We start from the raw sequence: 17,621 nt of genomic DNA on the forward strand, positions 1-17,621 counted from the left end.
AGGCGTCTTCTCCTCCGGGGTGAAAAAGGCGTTTTAGCTGGCCACGCTCCTTCTGCAGAAGCAGCTGTAGTGTGGAGTCTAACTCCTCTTTCTTTCAGAATTACTGCACAATATATACTTACTTGAGTAACACTTTTTATCCCAAAGGATCACCCAAAATAGGTTACAAATCATTTATCAACCCCACTGCCAAAACACAGCCGCCTTTAGGGTATAAAATACCAACTGGCCGACAATGACAGAACCATTGAAGAAAACATCCAGCTGAAAAACAGAGAAATATATGCAAAGAACAGCAAAGTTTCTCCTCTCCAGCAGAGGATAAAAAGGAAGCCAACCCCCTGCTACACTTCAGTTGAAAAATACCTCCCAAACCCTTCTATTTGATCACCGCTCACAGTCATCTCCCATTCAGACACTAACCAAACCCAATGTAATCGTCCTGTGGCATAATTTTAACACCGCTCCTTCAAAACAGTGATCGTCCAAAGTTAACAAGCAGAATAAACACAATTAAAACCACAATTTTAACGTAACAATCATATGACAACTGCCTGCCAGTTTCATTTTACTAAGCCACATCACATTACTTATCAAATTTAGAGAAAAAAAAACAACACACACAGTGAAAGTTTTTATTCCTTTATTGATAAATGCTTTCCAGACTTTCCAAACTGGATTGTTCAGTTAAAACCAAAACCACAAAATACTTTCAACCTAAAATCCTCAATGTCCCGCTTAGAAGACACAAAGGGTAGCTCTGTTCTGACCACAAAGGAAAAGCTTGCAAGCCCAATTCTGGTTTTGGAAATCTAGAGCTTCAGAGTTGGCTTTTTAAATAAGATCTTAAAGATTAATTTACAAAATGCAATATAACTATGTGATATGATGCACGGCATTGAGATCTGCAGGACAGTGAAGAATCTCCAAACATCGTGAGCTGATGTCTAGGAAGGGGCTATTTGGCTTCTTCGCATCCTGGAGGAAAAGACGACAAGTTACCTCCGTGCAGCACACCCCCCTCCAGGCTAGCGAACTTCCCAGCGTTACAAACCGTAAGGACCCCAGTATAATTTGCAAGGTAAGGAGAAGCTGTTAACGGTTGTGGGTAATATCCGTTTCTGATCATCTGCCAAGAAACTCAAACTCTTGAGCAGAGAAGCCACTGACTGGAGCCACTGAGAAATACATGGCAGAAAATGGAAGAACCCTTCATCGTTCTTCATTTTGAGTTGTGACATCTGACCACAACAGCCTCGCAAGAAGTACTGAAGACGTCAATTCCAGACAACCCACAGAGAACTGGATCATCAAAAGCAAGAAGAGGCATCTGAAGAATCAAAAACCTTATTCAGAAGTTAAACAAGAGCCAGCTCCAAACACAGGAGACAGCATTTGCTTGGACAGAGCTATGCAGTGACGTGACATTCCTGACACCAGCACTTTGCCGGATACTGTAGGCAGATGATTGTCAGGAAAAGGAACGGGCATTAGCAGCCTATTTAGCCCCACAGTCACTAGAACATCTTGTCTCTCTCGTTTTATTTCCCAGATTAGCAGTTTCACAAGACTGATCTCAATACATTATTCCTTCCTTGACATGTCAACTGCTAGGAACACTTCAGGGACTTACGCAACATCTTTCTGATGCTTAAAGTAAGGTTTCTGAAGAATATTTCTAAAGCCTCTGCAATAAGGACTCCATTGGGAAAACCGCATTAGGGTTGTTTTTTTCCATTTTGTCTTGTTTTTTTAAAGAGTGGACTAAAAGCAGCAACTGCTGCACCCAGAGCTACACGGGCCTCCAGACTGGCTACGTTCACTAACCGCCATGCTTTATTTACTCCAATTCTGGAAGCTTTAAGTGACGCTAAGGACCGAGACACTCACCAGTCTTCCTGGTTTAAGAGGTAGCAGCAACCACGCCCACCTTCTGGGCAGCTTCTTTCTTGGCTTGGTGAGCCTGCAACACTGCAACGGCCTCCTCCACCTCGGGGAGACAAGTTATTATGAGACCTATTCTCTTGACCAAAGCCTCCCACAACCCACCCCATCTAAAGGAACGGGCCAGCTTACCTTTGACCGGAGGGATTCTGGAGACTCTAGCATGTGCAGCAGCTCTGAGTTGTCAATCTCTAGCAGCATTCCTGTGATCTTCCCCGCAAGGCTGGGGTGCATAGCTTGAATCAGAGGGAACAAACGTTCTCCTGGGGGGGGGGGGGGGAAGGAGTTCAGACAGCCAAGTTTTGGTTAAAATGTCATCTTTGAAACCTGAGGGCATTTCTGAAGTAAAACACAATCTGTAAGAACCAGAGTTTCACTTACCCAGCATCTGTTTCTGCTCCTGGGGAGGGGCAGCAGCCAGCATGGAGGCTGTTAGCGGTTCCTGTCCCTGCACATGCACTGCAGGCTGCGGGGCCTAGAGAAGGGCAGACACAAGGGTTCTGAAATAGATACTAGCCTGGTTGCTTCATATTTAGAGACAATAAGATATTCCCTCCTTCTAAAGCACAATCTTTGTCCAGCCTACAGCAGACTTCAGGTCCAGAAAAGGACAGATAAGGCGCCCTTGGTTCACCAACACGCTCCCTCCAAGTCCTGAACTCAAAACTCCCTATTATCACACACGGGCACTGTAAATATCTTACAAAAACCGGATCAAACATTGTGCGACAAATATCATAATTGAGAAAGAGCAACATCCACGCCTGCTTTTTTTATAACACAGAGGTTTGTGGGAGAAGCAAACCGTGCCTTCAATGATATCCTAGGAAGGATTTGGCCACGAGGTGAGGGAATGAATGGTTGCAAAATGGGAAACCAACGAACCAAGAAAAATATCCTCACAGCAAGTCTCGGTAAGAAAGGGCCTACAAGTACAAGACAGAGAAACCAACGAGGTTGCCCCAGTAAAGGTACAACTGCAAGGTTTTTAAATTCCAAATTACAATGCCTGTCTGGGTTATAAAAGTCGCTTGAAGTTTCTGTGAAAACCCTTCAGCTGCATGTAAAACCCGTTGGACTGCAGTAGCTGCGGGGACTTCACAGCCCAGACCCTCGGTTACCTGCAAAGGCTGCACAGCGGGGTGAGGGCTGCGGACACTTGAGGCATATTTATAAGGAGGAACCGCTCTGGGAGCGGGGGCAGCTACAGGCGGACGAGGAGCTAAATTCTGTGCTGCGGTGCCAACGCCTGCAAAAGAAGAGGAGAACAGAATTACAAACACCTGTAGCAACATGCAAGCAAGTTGGGATGTCTGATATTAACTGCTGAATTCAAACTGTGCTCTGCACAGTCTAATACTTCCTCAGAAACTGCTCTCCAAAATGCAACTGGAGGGCTATTCTCCCTAAAACTAAATCATGGATTCCACGTCCTGCACTTAAGATATTTTCTAGTTATTCGCTGGAATAAAATGAATTTGGATGCTCTACTCCGAAAACAATATCCATAACCTACAGAGCCTTTTTTTTTTTTCCTTTTTTTGAGTGGTAAATGTTGCAGAGGTGTAGAGATGAGCTCCAAACCAGTGGAAAGCAACCCATCTGGATTTCCACTGCTGTGCTGTAGCACCAACTGTCCCCAGACCTGCACTGCACAGCAAGGAATAGGAAAGATTCAGGTGCTGTCTCTGCCCCTTGCTCCAGGTGGCCTTTGGTTATCCGGATCTGACAACCATCTTTGGAAGTGAAAGTCAAGTCTCAATAGCATCCTCCTCCCTCACAGACAAGGGGAAGAGCCTGGGAGGCAGACACCTTACCAACTCGCTGGGCAGCGGCAGGGAGGCCACGAGAGGCCGGAGCATTGCCGGCAGGGGCCAGATGGCGCAGTGCTGGCCGTGGTCCAGACTGGCGCATGGCATTTGGCATTCCCTGGAAGCCTAATGGAAGAAATGAGGGGAAATCCTCAAAATAGAACTGACTGGCAAGTCAGGACAGTCAGCTACAGAAAGCAGGTCGGGGTGGTGCATGGAAAGGAAAGCATGCATTGTTCTCATTGGAAAGTACAGCCCAGAGGGTCATACAACCAAAACATTGTCTCTAGCACGCTCACCTTGAGGTCTTCCCCCTTGCTGCCAGCGTGGGTTGGGTCTCATCTGCGTCATTTGATTGGGTGCATAGTAAGTGGGTCTGCTCTGAGCCTGAAGAAAGATCAGAGAAGCTCAGAGGCAAGAACTAAGTGAATCTCAAACATTGTTTACAACATGGTTTGGCAGTTGTTGCCAGGACTCAATGCTCAATTCGCATGAAGAGAACAGGCAGCTGGGAAGTCACAGAATTAACTCCACTGACTGCACCCCTCGTTAGGAGTTATTTGCTTATAGGCATAAGGAAGGCTCAATGAGATTATTGCAGCTGAACCATCAAAGCTCCAAGACAGGTTAAAAAGCCACACTAGCTCAGCTTACCTGGGGCACAGCAGGCATGAAATATCCCCCAGCAGCAGGCTGGAACTGATTAATAATTGTGTTGGCAGGCAAGGCTCTCATCCCAGCAATGCGCTGCATGTACTGATTAGTGAGATGGGCCTTTCGCTCTTCTTTCCTTTGTGCAAGAGCAACATACAACGGCTTTGAGCCCACGATTCGCCCATTCATCTCTGTCACAGCTTTTGTAGCTTCCTCTGGAGAGGAAAAGCAGACAAAGCCAAACCCTTTGCTCCGTCCATCTTCCAGCATCACCTGCAGTAAAGATCAATTGCTAGTGGAGTACCATTACAAGAACTCAGCCTGAGAATTCGTATTTTTTAAACGTCGGATTTCAGGCAGGTAGGACATAACTGTTGCAGAGGTGTAGAGACAGGTACTCGATAAATGAGAAGTCACCTGTCTGGATTTACTCTGCTTTTCTGTCAGCACCATGTGTCCCCAGGCCCACACTGCGCAGTAAGGAATGGGAAAGATTTGGTGCAGCCTCTAAACACACGTAGGGAAATGCCATTTCATGCTTACTGGGAGTCACCTCAGACAAGCATGTTTGCCACCTCCTGCCTCCTCTTTCCACGAGGAAACGAAGCAAGTTTTCAGCAAAATCCCACTGAGACCCAAAGAAATCTGTGTATTTACGAGTCCAGATGTTCTCAGGACCACAATGACCAGGGGATACAAGAATTGCCCTTCAATCCCCTGTCGATAAGAGTTCCTTCTTCAGGCTTTAAAATCCAAATACCCCCAAGCCCCACAATACCTTGGCACTCGTTATTGACCCAAAAGGTGAGAACTCCTTCCTCAGTTTTTCATCATCTATAGTGTCATCTAGGTTTTTAATGTATAGGTTAACACCCTAGAAGGGAGAGAACAATAAGATATTCATAACATTAAGAAAATCTTGAGCACATTGACTGTTCACATCCATCTGCCAGAGCTGTAATTTGTCTGAAAACTCTTAATTTAGCATAATGTTCCTTTCGTACCACCCGAAGCTGAAGGCAATAAGTGTTGCAAAGGCGTAGAGACAAGTCCCGCTGTGGTGAAAGGGAGCTTGTCTGGATTTCCTCTGCTTTCCTCTTGCATCATGCGTCCCCAGTCCAGCACTAATCGCAAGGAGTGGGAAAGATTCAGATGCGATCTCTGACACGACCCAGTTTTGCCATAAATGAGAGAGACAACAGCACGGGGTTATGCTGTCTCTTTCCATCCTTCTAGGTATCCCCATCTGAAAATAAAGGGGACTGCATGACTCTCTTCTCATGTCCTCCTAAACATTTTATTGCCAAGACTATGCCCTGACGCCCCCTCTGTCCCCAAACACCACAGAGTCGCCTTTGCATTGTCACTGCCAGGATATCTCATCGGACAATGACCGATTACTTTGTCAATTCCTTTCAAGTCTGCCAAGAGACTGAAAATGGTGGAAGTTCAGAAAAGGAACAGACTATTCACCTGGTACCGGCTGAGCCTCTCTTGTTTTAGCTGTTCAAACTTCCGTTTCAGCTCTGCCTGGCGCTCGACCTTCTTCTGTGCTCGGCCTACAAATACCATTTTCCCATTGATATCCTTTCCATTCATTTCTTCTACTGCCTGGACAGAGGGTTCAAGAGGAAACTGTCAACTGCCGAAACAAGACAGCATCTGATCCTGTTAAGAACAGGACTGTTCAAAGCTCACATTGTATCTCTTCCTGTTAGCCAATAAACCAGGGCTGCCACGTTACCTTTGCACCGCTTCCACGTAACAACGGCTAATTAAAGACAAACGGAAGTAATGAGGAGAGCCCATGCTGACAACGCCACTCTAAGTGCTGGACTAACAGCAACTTGTGAATTTATCCCCATCTCTTCTTGCAATTAAGGCCAAATTTTAACAGGCGTTCTGCTTAGGGAAGACCATTTCTAAGCAATGTTCTCTATCTAGACACCTTCCTCCTCCTGAAGCCCTGCACTGTAATATTTCTTCAGCAATTAACATTCTTGATTATACCACTGCACTCTGAGAAATGCCCTTGAATTTCAAGCTAGTAAGGTGCAAAAGGTTTTAAATCCTCACATCTAGAAGAGGTTACGCCTGAGGCAGAATTTTCTCTTATTTTAGTAACAGGCTCCTATGATAAACCAAGTTAGTTTTTCTTCTCTGAAGGTACCCAAGCAGCATAAAAACCAGTCATACCTTATTAGCATCTTCATGCTTTTCAAAGCTTACAAAGCCAAAGCCTTTGGATTTTCCAGTGGGGTCTGTCATCACTTTAACACTCAGAGTTTTACCTGTTACCAAGGGACAGGGTTAGTAAAATATCATAAAACTATTCCAAGACTACTAAACTCCATATAATAGCCCCAGCCTTCTCTCTCTCATCTGCTGGTCAGCCTCAGCCTCCTGTCCAACATTTGGCACAACTGCTACCCACACCTCAACTCTTTATAATCCTCAGCCTCAAAGTGACCCACGTAGACCTATACGGATGGTAGCAGCACTGTCAAACTACCACGGGTCACGGAATTCACAGCCCCGTTAAAAGTGTTTCTGTGTTTACCGTATTTGCTGAAGAGCTCCTTTAGTCTTTCATCATCCATGTCGTCCCCGAAGTTTTTAATATAAACATTGGTGAATTCCTTTGCCTTGGCTCCCAACTCAGCCTCCCGCTCTTTACGAGACTTGAATCTCCCAACAAATCTGTAAGAAAGAATGAAGATCCTAATAAGCAGCTTGTTTTCAAGAGTGGAAAAACAACGTGTGATTTGCAGTGAGGCAAAAAAATGAGTGTGTAGTAGGAGCTGGGAATGGGGACAAGAAAGGGTGACAGGAGAAGGACAAAAGGCCACAGACCAACCAGAAAAATCACCTGTCCTATGGCGGAGAGAGTCGGACAAGGATGCCCACCCAGCTCTGCAGTGGAGAGAGCACTGGCCGCAGAAACCCACCCCAGCCCACTAGCGGAGAGGGAGCAAATCAAGGCTTGGTTAGGGAAACCCACCAGCCCTGTAATGGAGGGGGAGCAGGCCATGGCTTGGGCAGGGTCACTCACCAGCCCTGTAGTGGAGAGGTAGCAGGCCAAGGCTTGGGCCAGGAGAACCAGTGCCTTGTGTGTCCCTGTTAATACCGAGATGCATCACGGTTCATGCGATCGTTGCTGCTTCTGGCTGTGACACTCACACTTTGCGGTCGTTTAGCAGCATGCCGTTCATCTTCTCGATGGCTCTATCTGCAGCATCCTGGGTCTCAAAGTGCACAAATGCGTAGCCCTTAGAGCCATTCTCATCACACACCACCTAGACATGTGGAAGGAAAACAAAACGTCAGCTCCCTGTCACGCTTAGACACAAGGCCAGCACACAAAACCAGGTTACTGCCAAGGCTCAACACAGGGAAGACGTTATGTGTGTTTCAGACTTGCACACTTCATGACCAAATCTGATGTAGCTTCAACAATCCCTGACCTTTTGGTCAACTCTGCCTTTCAGAGACTCCACTCCTCGCTTGGTGAAAGGTGTCCCTTTCGCTTCCTACACTGATCATGTCACCGCTATAACAGAATCGGACAAAGTAACCACATCTCACCTTGCAGGACAAAATATTCCCAAACGCTGAGAATGTGTCATAAAGTGCCTTGTTATCAATGGATTTGTCCAGGTTCTTAATGAAGACATTCCCAACCCCTGACTTCCTCAAGGAGGGGTCCCTCTGAGACCACATGATGCGAATGGGTTTTCCTTTGATCACATCAAAATTCATGGTATCTAGAGCACGCTCAGCTGCAAGAGAAGTCAAGAACAGATTTCTGTGGTTTGTTAAAAAATAAAGGTTTCCATCACGGGGGTGATAATTTTCTCTGAATTTTACTCAGCTCATGGAGACATTTGGGCAATATCACAGGCAACCAATTTTGATGACTTTTTAACTCAGTGTTTCAAGGGAGGTCTTTGCAGCATGGTCACTAGACATGTTTAAGTATATAATAGGTTTAATAGACTATTTTAAATTTACATGATAGTGATGTTTTAACAACTACAGTAAAATGAATGTCAAAATGCCTGGGGTTTATTAGTTATATTCTTAATTATTATAAAAGTAAATTGCTGCACCCAAAGAAGGAAAGGAAAAACACGAAACCCTGGGGAAAAGAAGGAAGTAACAAAAGTGACTGTCTGGCTAGTTTGCTCTTCGTGAAGCTCACAACCCATTTCTATTAAGAGAAAAGGATCATCTCCCTGTCAGGTCAGGGAAAACATGCACAAACACGTGGCTGGCTGGGAAGAAGACATGAGTCAGCCTCTATAACTTATGGGGCCAAAAAATTATTCCCAAGTTGCTGAATCTAAAGATGATAGCAAGAGCGGACAAAACTCTGGAAAAAAGTCCATATACCCGATCTGATTAACAGGGAAGTATTTATCTAAACTCTAAAACCCCAGGACTGTCATTCTAACCTACACTGAAACCCGCTCCACGATTCTATTTCTGCTACCTACCGATATATTAAAAGGATCATTACGTACACACATTAGGATCTTCTTCATAAAATTGAGATGCTTGGGACTCTTCTGTGCCAGAAAACACTCCCAGCATGGAGTGCGCAGAGAAAAAGAAAGGCTGTTAATGCCCAGCATGAAGCAGGGAAAGAGAGGGATAGACAGGCATTAAAATCAAGGAATATTAACAGGGCAGAACCCAAGTTTTCCAAATTTGCTTGTCTCAATTCTTCCAGGCCACCTTCACCCAATGATACTTGCTGATTAGATTTCAGGAGCAGCAAATTCAAGGAAAATGCCAATTCAAACACCTCCTCCTTTCACGTCACTGCTAATGCAACCAGAGTAACTACTCAGCATTTCATGGAACTCCAGAGAGACATGGCCTACAGAAGCCTCCTGCGCTCCCTACCCCCAGAGCCAGTTTCAACTACTGCATGGAAGTTTCTCAGAATTTTTCATGTGCTTAGAAAATGGTTTTTTTTGTTGTTGTTGCTGCTTTTTAAATTGAAGCAGTGCTGTCGCTATTTTCCCCAGTCCTTCACACATACTCCCAGCTGGAAAACAAGCTCTGATGGACTTCACTCCAGAAGTAGTCAGACTTGCAAAAAAAAAAAATTAAGGAAAAAAGTTATACTTCCTACAACTCTACTAGCTCTGTTGAGTCAAAGGTGTTAAATGCAATTAACTGCCATGCTAAAATGATTCCTCAGCTGCTACTCTGAATCAATGCAACTGAGGTTCTTCCTGCAGTCCATTCCTAGTAGGCACTTCAGCAGGCAACTTGGTCCAGTTTGTCAAATTTGGCAGTGTTTATTTATAGCAGGGAGAGGTCCTCCAGAAGTATGTGTTGGCAAGGACACAAACTAGTTGCATATACTATTTGCAGCAGAAACAGGGCTCCTGCTGAAAGGTGACAAGCAGATGAAGCAGTGGCATGCAACCAGGGGGAACTGTGAAACACTGCACAGCAGCTACCGAGATAGAGACTCGTTACGAACTTACTCCCAGTTCTTTCAAGCTTCCTAAGCATATACTTAAGCAGATACTATTGCACTGCTCTTTCAGTAGCTCGCTAGTATTCCAGTCTATTATTATACTCTGCTTGAAATTCACTCAGACACTTCTTGTGAGCAGGGGTATAAGAAAGCCCTAGATGGATTCCCTGATTCGAGGGAGGTCTGCCATACCCACGGGTGGAAATGCAATGACCCCAGTACTGAAGACAACCTGTAAAGGATCAGCATGAGTTATGTGAATGACTCAGACTAGGCACATCTGATTCATTTCCTTAATCTGAGCAAACACCTTCTCATTTTCTTCTATTTAAGCCACAAAGCTTCAGCCACTTCAGTTCCTGTATCTGTTTCTCTCCCACTGGTTCCTGTCATCCTTCCAGCAGACTCAACTGCAACTCATATATAACATTATACACACTCTTAACCCCTTTCGGGCTTCCTTTTCATTCCTCTTCCATAGCCTTCTGGATAGGGAAAGCATATGAACACTCCTTGCAGCTTGCCTTAGGCCTCAAAGTAATTAATCTCCCTTGCAGGCTCCCTGATGCAGAGCTAACACAATGCTGGAATTAGCAACTGTGGTTGAGCAGTGTAAAGACAGATAACCGCACGCACACACCAAGATCCACCCAGGAGAAACTCTGCACAAGGAGTTTTATTCTGCAAGATGGCTGCTCTGCAAACCTCCCGGCTCGTGCTTACATCGCTAAGCAAAAAAGACCTGACAACAAAAGCACATAGCACAAATTTAGCCACTTTTTTTTTTTTAAAAAAAGAGAGGTTGCATACAGAACAGACTTAAATCCCGATTGCTGAAGTTAGAACAAAATGCTGTTGGTAATGAAGCATGTACAAGTAACCGCTCTTCCCTTTTAGCTTCACACCTGCATTTACGTTGCACAGGTCTTCTCTTCCATTGCCTTCTCGTCTTTAAGGAAGAGACAAAAAGTTTATCTATACTCTTCCACACCTTTCTTCAGAGACACTTATCTAATCCCACCTCTGGGTTCCTTCTTGGCTTGGGAAATGTTCTGTTTTCTCTGTACTTCCAGAACAGCTTATCTCTGTAGCCATATTAAAGTTTCTCTGCTTCATTATCTGAGTTGTCATGTCATGACTGTTGTCAATGTTATGAAACCCTGGAATGTAATCAAGTTGCATGAGGAACACATGAAAAAGGAAATTCAGCTTTTCTTTCCAATGAAATGAGTTTGTTGTCTTTCCCTTCTTCGCAGTCAAAAAGAATAAATATTAACGACCACAGCTGAGCCTGGACTAGCCAGAACTTTGAAGCGTTTCCTTAATCTGCCTATCACAGCGTGACAGATTCAGTATTCAGCATTCACCGGTTACTACGCCAAAGAACTGCAATCGAAAACAGCAGAGCTTATTTTCCCTAAAAATAACCTCTCTGCAGCAGACTACCAGTTAGACAATGCATGTCCAGAAAGTAACCCCTTCCAGGGTCAAGCATCACTCCATTAGCTAACAAAAAATGTAAAGCAAAACACAAGCTTCGAATCAATTCGGACACAGGAACTCTGGAGGTACAGAGCACATCAGGATGCAACAGCGTGATCTCCCGGTGGCCCCATGTAATGGGGAAGAGTTCTGGCTACTTGACTCGCTCTGTGGTCTTTCTCTAGTCACACGGACAGAGTCTTATTTCCCACACAAAAAAGTTAAAACATTGTTTTCTTCCGATTGATGAAGCACTCCTCCTTCCACAAAAGGTGCCAGGGAAATGCAAACTATCATAGATCAACTTCTTTAACACCTACCACCACCTCAAGCATACCAACAATGTGTCCACCAGAACTTCCCCAAAAGTTTTCAGAGTACAAAGCTTCCTGGTTACTTTTATGTGGTATTTTGTAGCATCTGCTATCACCCGTACATCAAAACGGGTCCCTACAGTGCTACAGAACACCCCGCATCTTTTCACAGATTCAGTAAAATGAAGTCCAAAGGCATTTCTGATTATGCATTCCCAGACAAAAATACAGATCCCTCCTTCTTTCGGAAAGCCCTCATGCAGGCAGGTCTGAGTACTGCCACCTTGAAAACAGAAGCCAAATTTCTGCATTTGACAATAAGAATTACATTCTTCATATGCAGGTCTTTGTTTCGGAGAGACCGCAGCACACCACCAACGGGCTCACCTTTCCAAATTATCTGTTTATTACATTTAGTACAGCAGCTCTTTTTTACTTATGCAAAGTAACACACGCTGCAGTTCGCCAGACAGAAGAAAACAGGAGCATTTCAGAAGAGATCTCTTAATGAGGGCAGGAGGAGTTTGCATATTTCTCCTTCCCGATATTCACTCAATGATTAGGTTTAAATCACTTGACCTTCTAAGACCTACCAGTAACAAGACACCACTTACTTTGTCAAAGTATCACTTGAAGTGCTGGGACTTCCTAAAATGTCTGCTGCCTCACCAGGAGCCCAGAATGATGCAACCTCCCTCTAAATTCCTGCCTACTTATTACCATAAAAGATTACCTTGAAATATATTGGAAGGCCACCTGTCTTCGTGTTTGTATGAGGTGCAGAACTTCTTTCTGCTAAAGCAAGCACATGTGACTAGCCACTCTTCCCTTTTAACACCATAACTACACATATTACACAGGTCTTCTCTAATTTAAGAAAACTTTATCTATAGTTTTGCACCCTGTCTCCCCAACATCTATCTAATCCGAGCTCCGACTTCCTTCTTGACTTTGTTTCTGCTGCTTGTTTTTATTTCTATTTCTACAGATTATAGCCTAGACAAAGGGAGGTGAGCCTGGCTAACTGTACCTTTGCTTGCACAGCACATGAACATACCAAGGTAGTTTTAGAAGAGGGAGTCAGAGGAGACAGGTTCATCAGAGCAGGAGAGGACCACATATACAGGCTCTCAGGTTCTTTCCTTCTCACCGAGAAGTTTCAAAACACATAAATACATTGCTTAGCCTGCATAAAAAGCACTTCTGAGAGTTTCATGAATGAGAAATTATGCACTGGGGTGCAAGCTAGCTTTTTATCAGCCTAGCAAGAGAAAGGATCAGAACCGCTCCATCAGATCAGTCAGCATCCCAAGGAAAGGACATGCAGAAGGTACTTTGACCTGGGAGAGGATGGAAGCTAGGGTGGCACATAGTGACAACAGACCATGTAAAATCCAAACATTCCAGCCAAGAGCTCAGTCCCAGGGGCTCTGCTAGCTTGCAGGAATACAAGTCTGTAATAACGTTTTTGTGTTCCACACAACAAATACTTTGATCCAGAGTCAATTTATTACCCTGTACAACAAACAGACCACTCTCTGCTGTCTGTAAAAATGTAAAGCAGGATAACCTCCTACAGGCCAAAGGAACAGTTTACTTGCTGCTGAAGTCTGTGCTGTTGTGAATTGATTCTGAATTCAAGGGAAAAGTTCGCTTTCATCTATCCCTTGGATCTCTCTATTGCATATAGATACTGCTAAATCACAGCAGAGAGCAATAAACTTGCACCAGCCAACAAGCAAGGGCTCTGAAAACTAGGGCAGAAAACGCTGACCCATTTTTCTTCCCGACAAGACATATTCCAAAATGACCTCTTCTGTCCCATCTTTCACATGCTACTGCTGCTTCAGCTCTGGAATACCTACTTCAGCAGGAGTCAAATTAAAGTATGAAAAAAAAAAAAGAGTCCGGCAAGAGCAAATCAACCTGGCTTCTGCATGTAAGACAACCTGGTTTCCCATGCATTGAACAACGCATCTTCTTTCCCATTAATACAAGAATACCACTTCCCAGACTGGGCGACCCATCTGGCTGCTTGCACAAACGCAGCAACCTGCAGTCCACCAGAGCTCCCAAATATTAAACTGGAGTGAGTGGGCAGCCAGAGGCTCAGCCAGGCAAACTGAGCCTTCAACCAGGGCTGGCTACTCTGAAGTTTTTCTGCTATGACTGACCGCATGAAGACCCACACAAATAGCCCAAACCTACACGAGAACGATGGGGGGCACAGTGGAGATTATTCTCTTATGTGAGCTGGAACAAACCCAGGTCTCCAAAGTTTAAAATAAGTAAGAGAGAAATAGGTCTATCTATCAGAGATGTTACCAAGATGTACATTTGCAGAATATTTTGTAGACACCAAGAAGTAAAAAATATTCCAGCTTCAGTCACTAGAAGTGATTACTTACCCTGTGACTGTAACATTTTGGTACATGGCAATACACGGGAACAGCAGTGTGGATTAGTGGGGAAAAAAGTGAATAAAAGTGAAGAAAAAAGCCGTAGATGCGGTTGTATATCTCACTTACCATCTGCTGGCTGCTGGAAGTTGACATAGGCATACCCGAGGGACCGGCGGGTGATCATATCCCTGCAGACCCGAATCGAGAGAACAGGGCCAGCGGGGCTGAACTTCTCGTAGAGCATGGCCTCGGTGACATCGGGGTGCAGGTCACCCACGTACAGAGAGGCCATCGGGTAACTGCTGGCAGCTGTGTTCATCTTCCACCCAGCGTGCGCTCCCCACCGAGAACTAAGGGGTTTATTCTTGTGGTTTCTTTAAGTCAAGCTTTTCGTAAATATTTAAACTGGGGGGAAACTCAAAATCTTATTTAAAAGCCTCACTAAAGCGGGGGGCCTGCAGAAACAGCTTGGGAGAGGGGGGCTGGCAGAGGCCGGTGACCGGGGGACGCCAGGCCCCGGGACAGAGAGCGGCTGAGGCGGGAGCAGAGGCCTGGAAATCAGCAAAAAACGAAGTTAAAGCCTCCAGGAGAGCGGGGCTTAGATATGAAGCCAAAATGCATACACCAGCTCCTGAGCGTTTCTCCTGTCAGCTCTGGGGGCAAAACCCTCCTCGATCTCCCTAAAACCACGTCCCTTATTTTGCTTTAAGAGTCTAATTTAGCCCCGATTCTCCAGAGTGGAGGCCGTTTGATTTTCTCAGGTTAAAAAAAAAAAAAATAGTAAAAATAATCCTCTCTGTAATATAGATTTATATGAACCTTTCTTTTAAAATTAAATCTTCTCTGCTAGGTTTATATTTTTTATATATATATATCTCTATAAAAAACAGCGGCTCTAGCGGGGCAATAAATAACACGCGGCGGCGGTTGCGCGCCGAGAGGGGCGGCCGGGCTGACAGGAGGGAGCGGGCCGGAGCCGCGCTCGCCCGGCGCCCCCGCGCTTCCCCGTGCCCTCCCTGCCCTGCGGTCCCGGCCCGGGGCGGCGCTGGGCCCGGACACCGACTCACGCACTGCGGGCCCGGCGAGCGGAGAGGCGGCGGCGGGCGGCGGGCGCCCCTTTATAGCCGCCGCGGCGGCGTGAGCGGGCCGCCGTGCCGCGGAGAGGAGGCGGCGAGGCCCGGCGGGGAGCGACCCCCGCCGCCCGACGCGTCGCCGCCGCCCGCTGCAGCGACCCCAGCGGGGGGGAGGACCGCAGCCCGCCCGGCCGGAGGCGAGGCGGGGCGGGGCCAGCGCGGGCTGAGGGGGGGCGCCCCCGCCCGCCATTTTGGGGTCGCCACTCGACGACCCTCAGCGGGGACATGGCGGCCCCTCAGCATTCCCCTGCCATCGCCCTGGCTCCAGCCTCCTCGTGTGCCCCAGGACAAGCCGGGCCTCTGTTTCTTTCCGAACCGCTCAGGAATCGCAAATCCCCCCCCAGGGAAGTTCTGGCCCCTCACGATGAATGTGCGGCAGGAGGGACTGGTGCCACACCGCCAGTCAGACCCCAGCCCCTCGCCACTCCTCAGCGAGACTGGTTTTCCTCAGGCTGCCCAGCAGCACCCACCCCTCACCTCTCAGGGATGTCCATCTCCCCCAGGCCAGCAACCAACCCAACAAATAAGCACAACACCTTCCTAATCCTTCAAATCTATATGGTTGCCATGAAAAATGGCACCTGGGCAGCATTTGGAGGACAGCTGTGCAGTCTCACAGCTCAGTCCACGTGCTGATCCCATGGCGGCTCGAGCGACACCAAGGTCTTGTCCCTGCCTGGGGATGGCGGGCCAGATTGAGAGCGAAACGATCCTCTGCGGGCAGCTGGCAGGGACACGCACCCACCAGCAACACCCCCCAGAAGGGTGTTTTTGGGGTTGTTTTCCATCCCATCCCCATCCCCTGCATGCGGATGCCTCGCAGGGCGGCTCAGTCCCGCCACAAAACGAGGGACCCGGGGGAGCCTCCTGCAGAGAGTGGGGCCATGGGGCTGGGACCGGGCAAGGAGCAGGCCGGCAGAGCAATGCACCAAGACAGCAAATAATTCCTCTGGGATAATTTTTCTCGCTGCTCCAAGCTATGGTTTTGGAGGTGTCACTGGCGGTGAGATGAGGAGCGGCCGTAGCTGGAGCCGTTCCCACAGCCTCCTCCTCTTCAGAGCATAATTTTCCCTCAAATAAGCGCGAGTTCCTGCGGCAGCCCCAGCGCTGCGCCAGCTCACGTCATGGGCCGCCCTGGAGCAGGACCAAGGGTCCTCGGCATCTCCCATGGAAGCGAGCTGTCAGTCCCTCTTCCCAGGGTGAGGGCTGAACAACTCCAAATGCAGAAGAAAGCTGCTGGAACAAGAGAGGGATTCGCCCCCCTCCACTGTCCCACAGCTTCACACTCACAAAATTCAGCTCCAGGGAGACCCATAATTATCTATTTTGAGCATCTTCGGCAGAGCATGAGGACACAGCAGCGCGGGATCCAGTGATTCATCGGTGACCTTCAGGCACCATGGATGTCCTGTTAAGGGGGACTAAGATAGTCTACAGAGCCCGGTAGCCGCGCTGCTGTGACTTTTTGATTCTACGTTACATTGCCTTTAATTTGCCTTAAAAGTGGGATGTGATGTTATCATAAAAATGCTATATGATACCTGTCCCTTCATTAATCGAGAGTGGCAGAATAAAAGGTAACAAAAGCAAAGTAAATTGTAATCTTTTTCAATATTTTCAGTCCAGGTTATTTTCTAAAGACACAAATCATCCTCCCCCTGAGCTCATCATCTTCCTCCCAACAGCCGGCGGCGCTGGGCGGCAGCACCAGTACGCACCAGTGGGATCACGCCTGGCGCCTGCCGCTGTTTCACGGCTCAGTCCTCTGCAGCCCGGCATCTCCTCAGCTGGGAAACCACGAGCTGAGACAAGCGTCTTGCTGTGGAAGGAGTTCGGAGTGGCTCCTGCTCTGACAGCTAAAGTCAAAACACGGCAGAGCTCGAAGAACATGTTTCCACATAAAATGCCCTTTGGCTGTAAGCAGCCGCTGTGGCTGCACTGAGAATAGCTTTTATTTGAAACATATTTATTGACATTTACGTCCCCTCCCAGGGGACCCCATGCAGACCACTACAGTCCTGTGTCCTCCTCGGTCCTTATCACTCCCGACACGAATTGACGGGCTGGGGGTACCCCCTGCCCACAGGGGCCCAACACCGCCCCAGCGACCCCATTGCTCTCAGTACCCTCAACACACGAGTGCAGCTGCTCCTGGTGACCAGCGATGCTCGAGATCCTCCCAGTTCACCCTCTCAAGACCTTCAGCAGTGCCTGGAGCAAAGGTTACATCTTTTAATGTCTTCATCTCGCCAGTCTGTCCCCATCGATGGCGATGGTGTAAGCCTTGGAGGCCTCCCAAGCCACTCTGCTATCGTGTGTCTGAGCGGTACCTCAGTTGATGACGATCATCGTAAAAGATCATCCATTTTTCAACACGCATGGCAAGT

At 47.0% G+C, this 17,621-nt stretch overlaps 1 protein-coding gene and 3 non-coding genes across 5 annotated transcripts; all 4 read right to left on the minus strand.

The window, feature by feature from the left end:
* Window positions 1-629: 629 nt before the first annotated feature.
* On the minus strand, window positions 630-15,299 carry PABPC4 (poly(A) binding protein cytoplasmic 4). Of its 2 annotated transcripts, none has more exons than XM_009470811.2 (15): window positions 14,228-15,299; window positions 7,995-8,188; window positions 7,590-7,705; window positions 6,970-7,109; window positions 6,606-6,700; window positions 5,883-6,020; window positions 5,188-5,283; window positions 4,410-4,682; window positions 4,055-4,142; window positions 3,762-3,881; window positions 3,066-3,193; window positions 2,326-2,419; window positions 2,077-2,207; window positions 1,891-1,990; window positions 630-978 (listed from the first exon to the last, which is right to left on the minus strand). In XM_009470811.2, the coding sequence occupies exons 1-14, from the start codon at window positions 14,418-14,420 to the stop codon at window positions 1,904-1,906; spliced, it is 1,893 nt and encodes a 630-aa protein (XP_009469086.2). In that variant the 5' UTR covers window positions 14,421-15,299; the 3' UTR covers window positions 630-978; window positions 1,891-1,903. The 2 variants fall into 2 exon arrangements, with proteins under 2 accessions (XP_009469086.2, XP_087616835.1); XM_087760709.1 differs by having other exon boundaries at window positions 630-1,330.
* LOC148055394 (small nucleolar RNA SNORA55) lies at window positions 3,495-3,627 on the minus strand. The gene has a single exon (XR_015705569.1). It is a non-coding gene; the product is annotated as a small nucleolar RNA SNORA55 (small nucleolar RNA).
* Window positions 4,779-4,911, minus strand: LOC148055395 (small nucleolar RNA SNORA55). Its single transcript, XR_015705570.1, has one exon. It is a non-coding gene; the product is annotated as a small nucleolar RNA SNORA55 (small nucleolar RNA).
* Window positions 5,434-5,565, minus strand: LOC148055396 (small nucleolar RNA SNORA55). The gene has a single exon (XR_015705571.1). It is a non-coding gene; the product is annotated as a small nucleolar RNA SNORA55 (small nucleolar RNA).
* Window positions 15,300-17,621: the final 2,322 nt, after the last annotated feature.

The sequence above is a fragment of the Nipponia nippon genome, unplaced genomic scaffold, assembly GCF_047370975.1.
Source record: "Nipponia nippon isolate SJK-2023a ecotype South Korea unplaced genomic scaffold, ASM4737097v1 scaffold_23, whole genome shotgun sequence".
In the NCBI taxonomy this organism is placed as follows: Eukaryota; Metazoa; Chordata; class Aves; order Pelecaniformes; family Threskiornithidae; genus Nipponia; species Nipponia nippon.

What these genes read in the sequence shown, in the direction of transcription:
- PABPC4 (XM_009470811.2), bottom strand. Translation starts at nt 14,420, where the DNA reads ATGAACACAGCTGCCAGCAGTTACCCGATGGCCTCTCTGTACGTGGGT. An exon ending in AGCATGAAGATGCTAATAAG is followed by an intron (nt 6,021 to 6,605) that starts GTATGACTGGTT and finishes CCCTCTGTCCAG; the next exon opens with GCAGTAGAAGAAATGAATGG. An exon ending in GGTCAATAACGAGTGCCAAG is followed by an intron (nt 4,683 to 5,187) that starts GTATTGTGGGGC and finishes TCTTTACTGCAG; the next exon opens with GTGATGCTGGAAGATGGACG.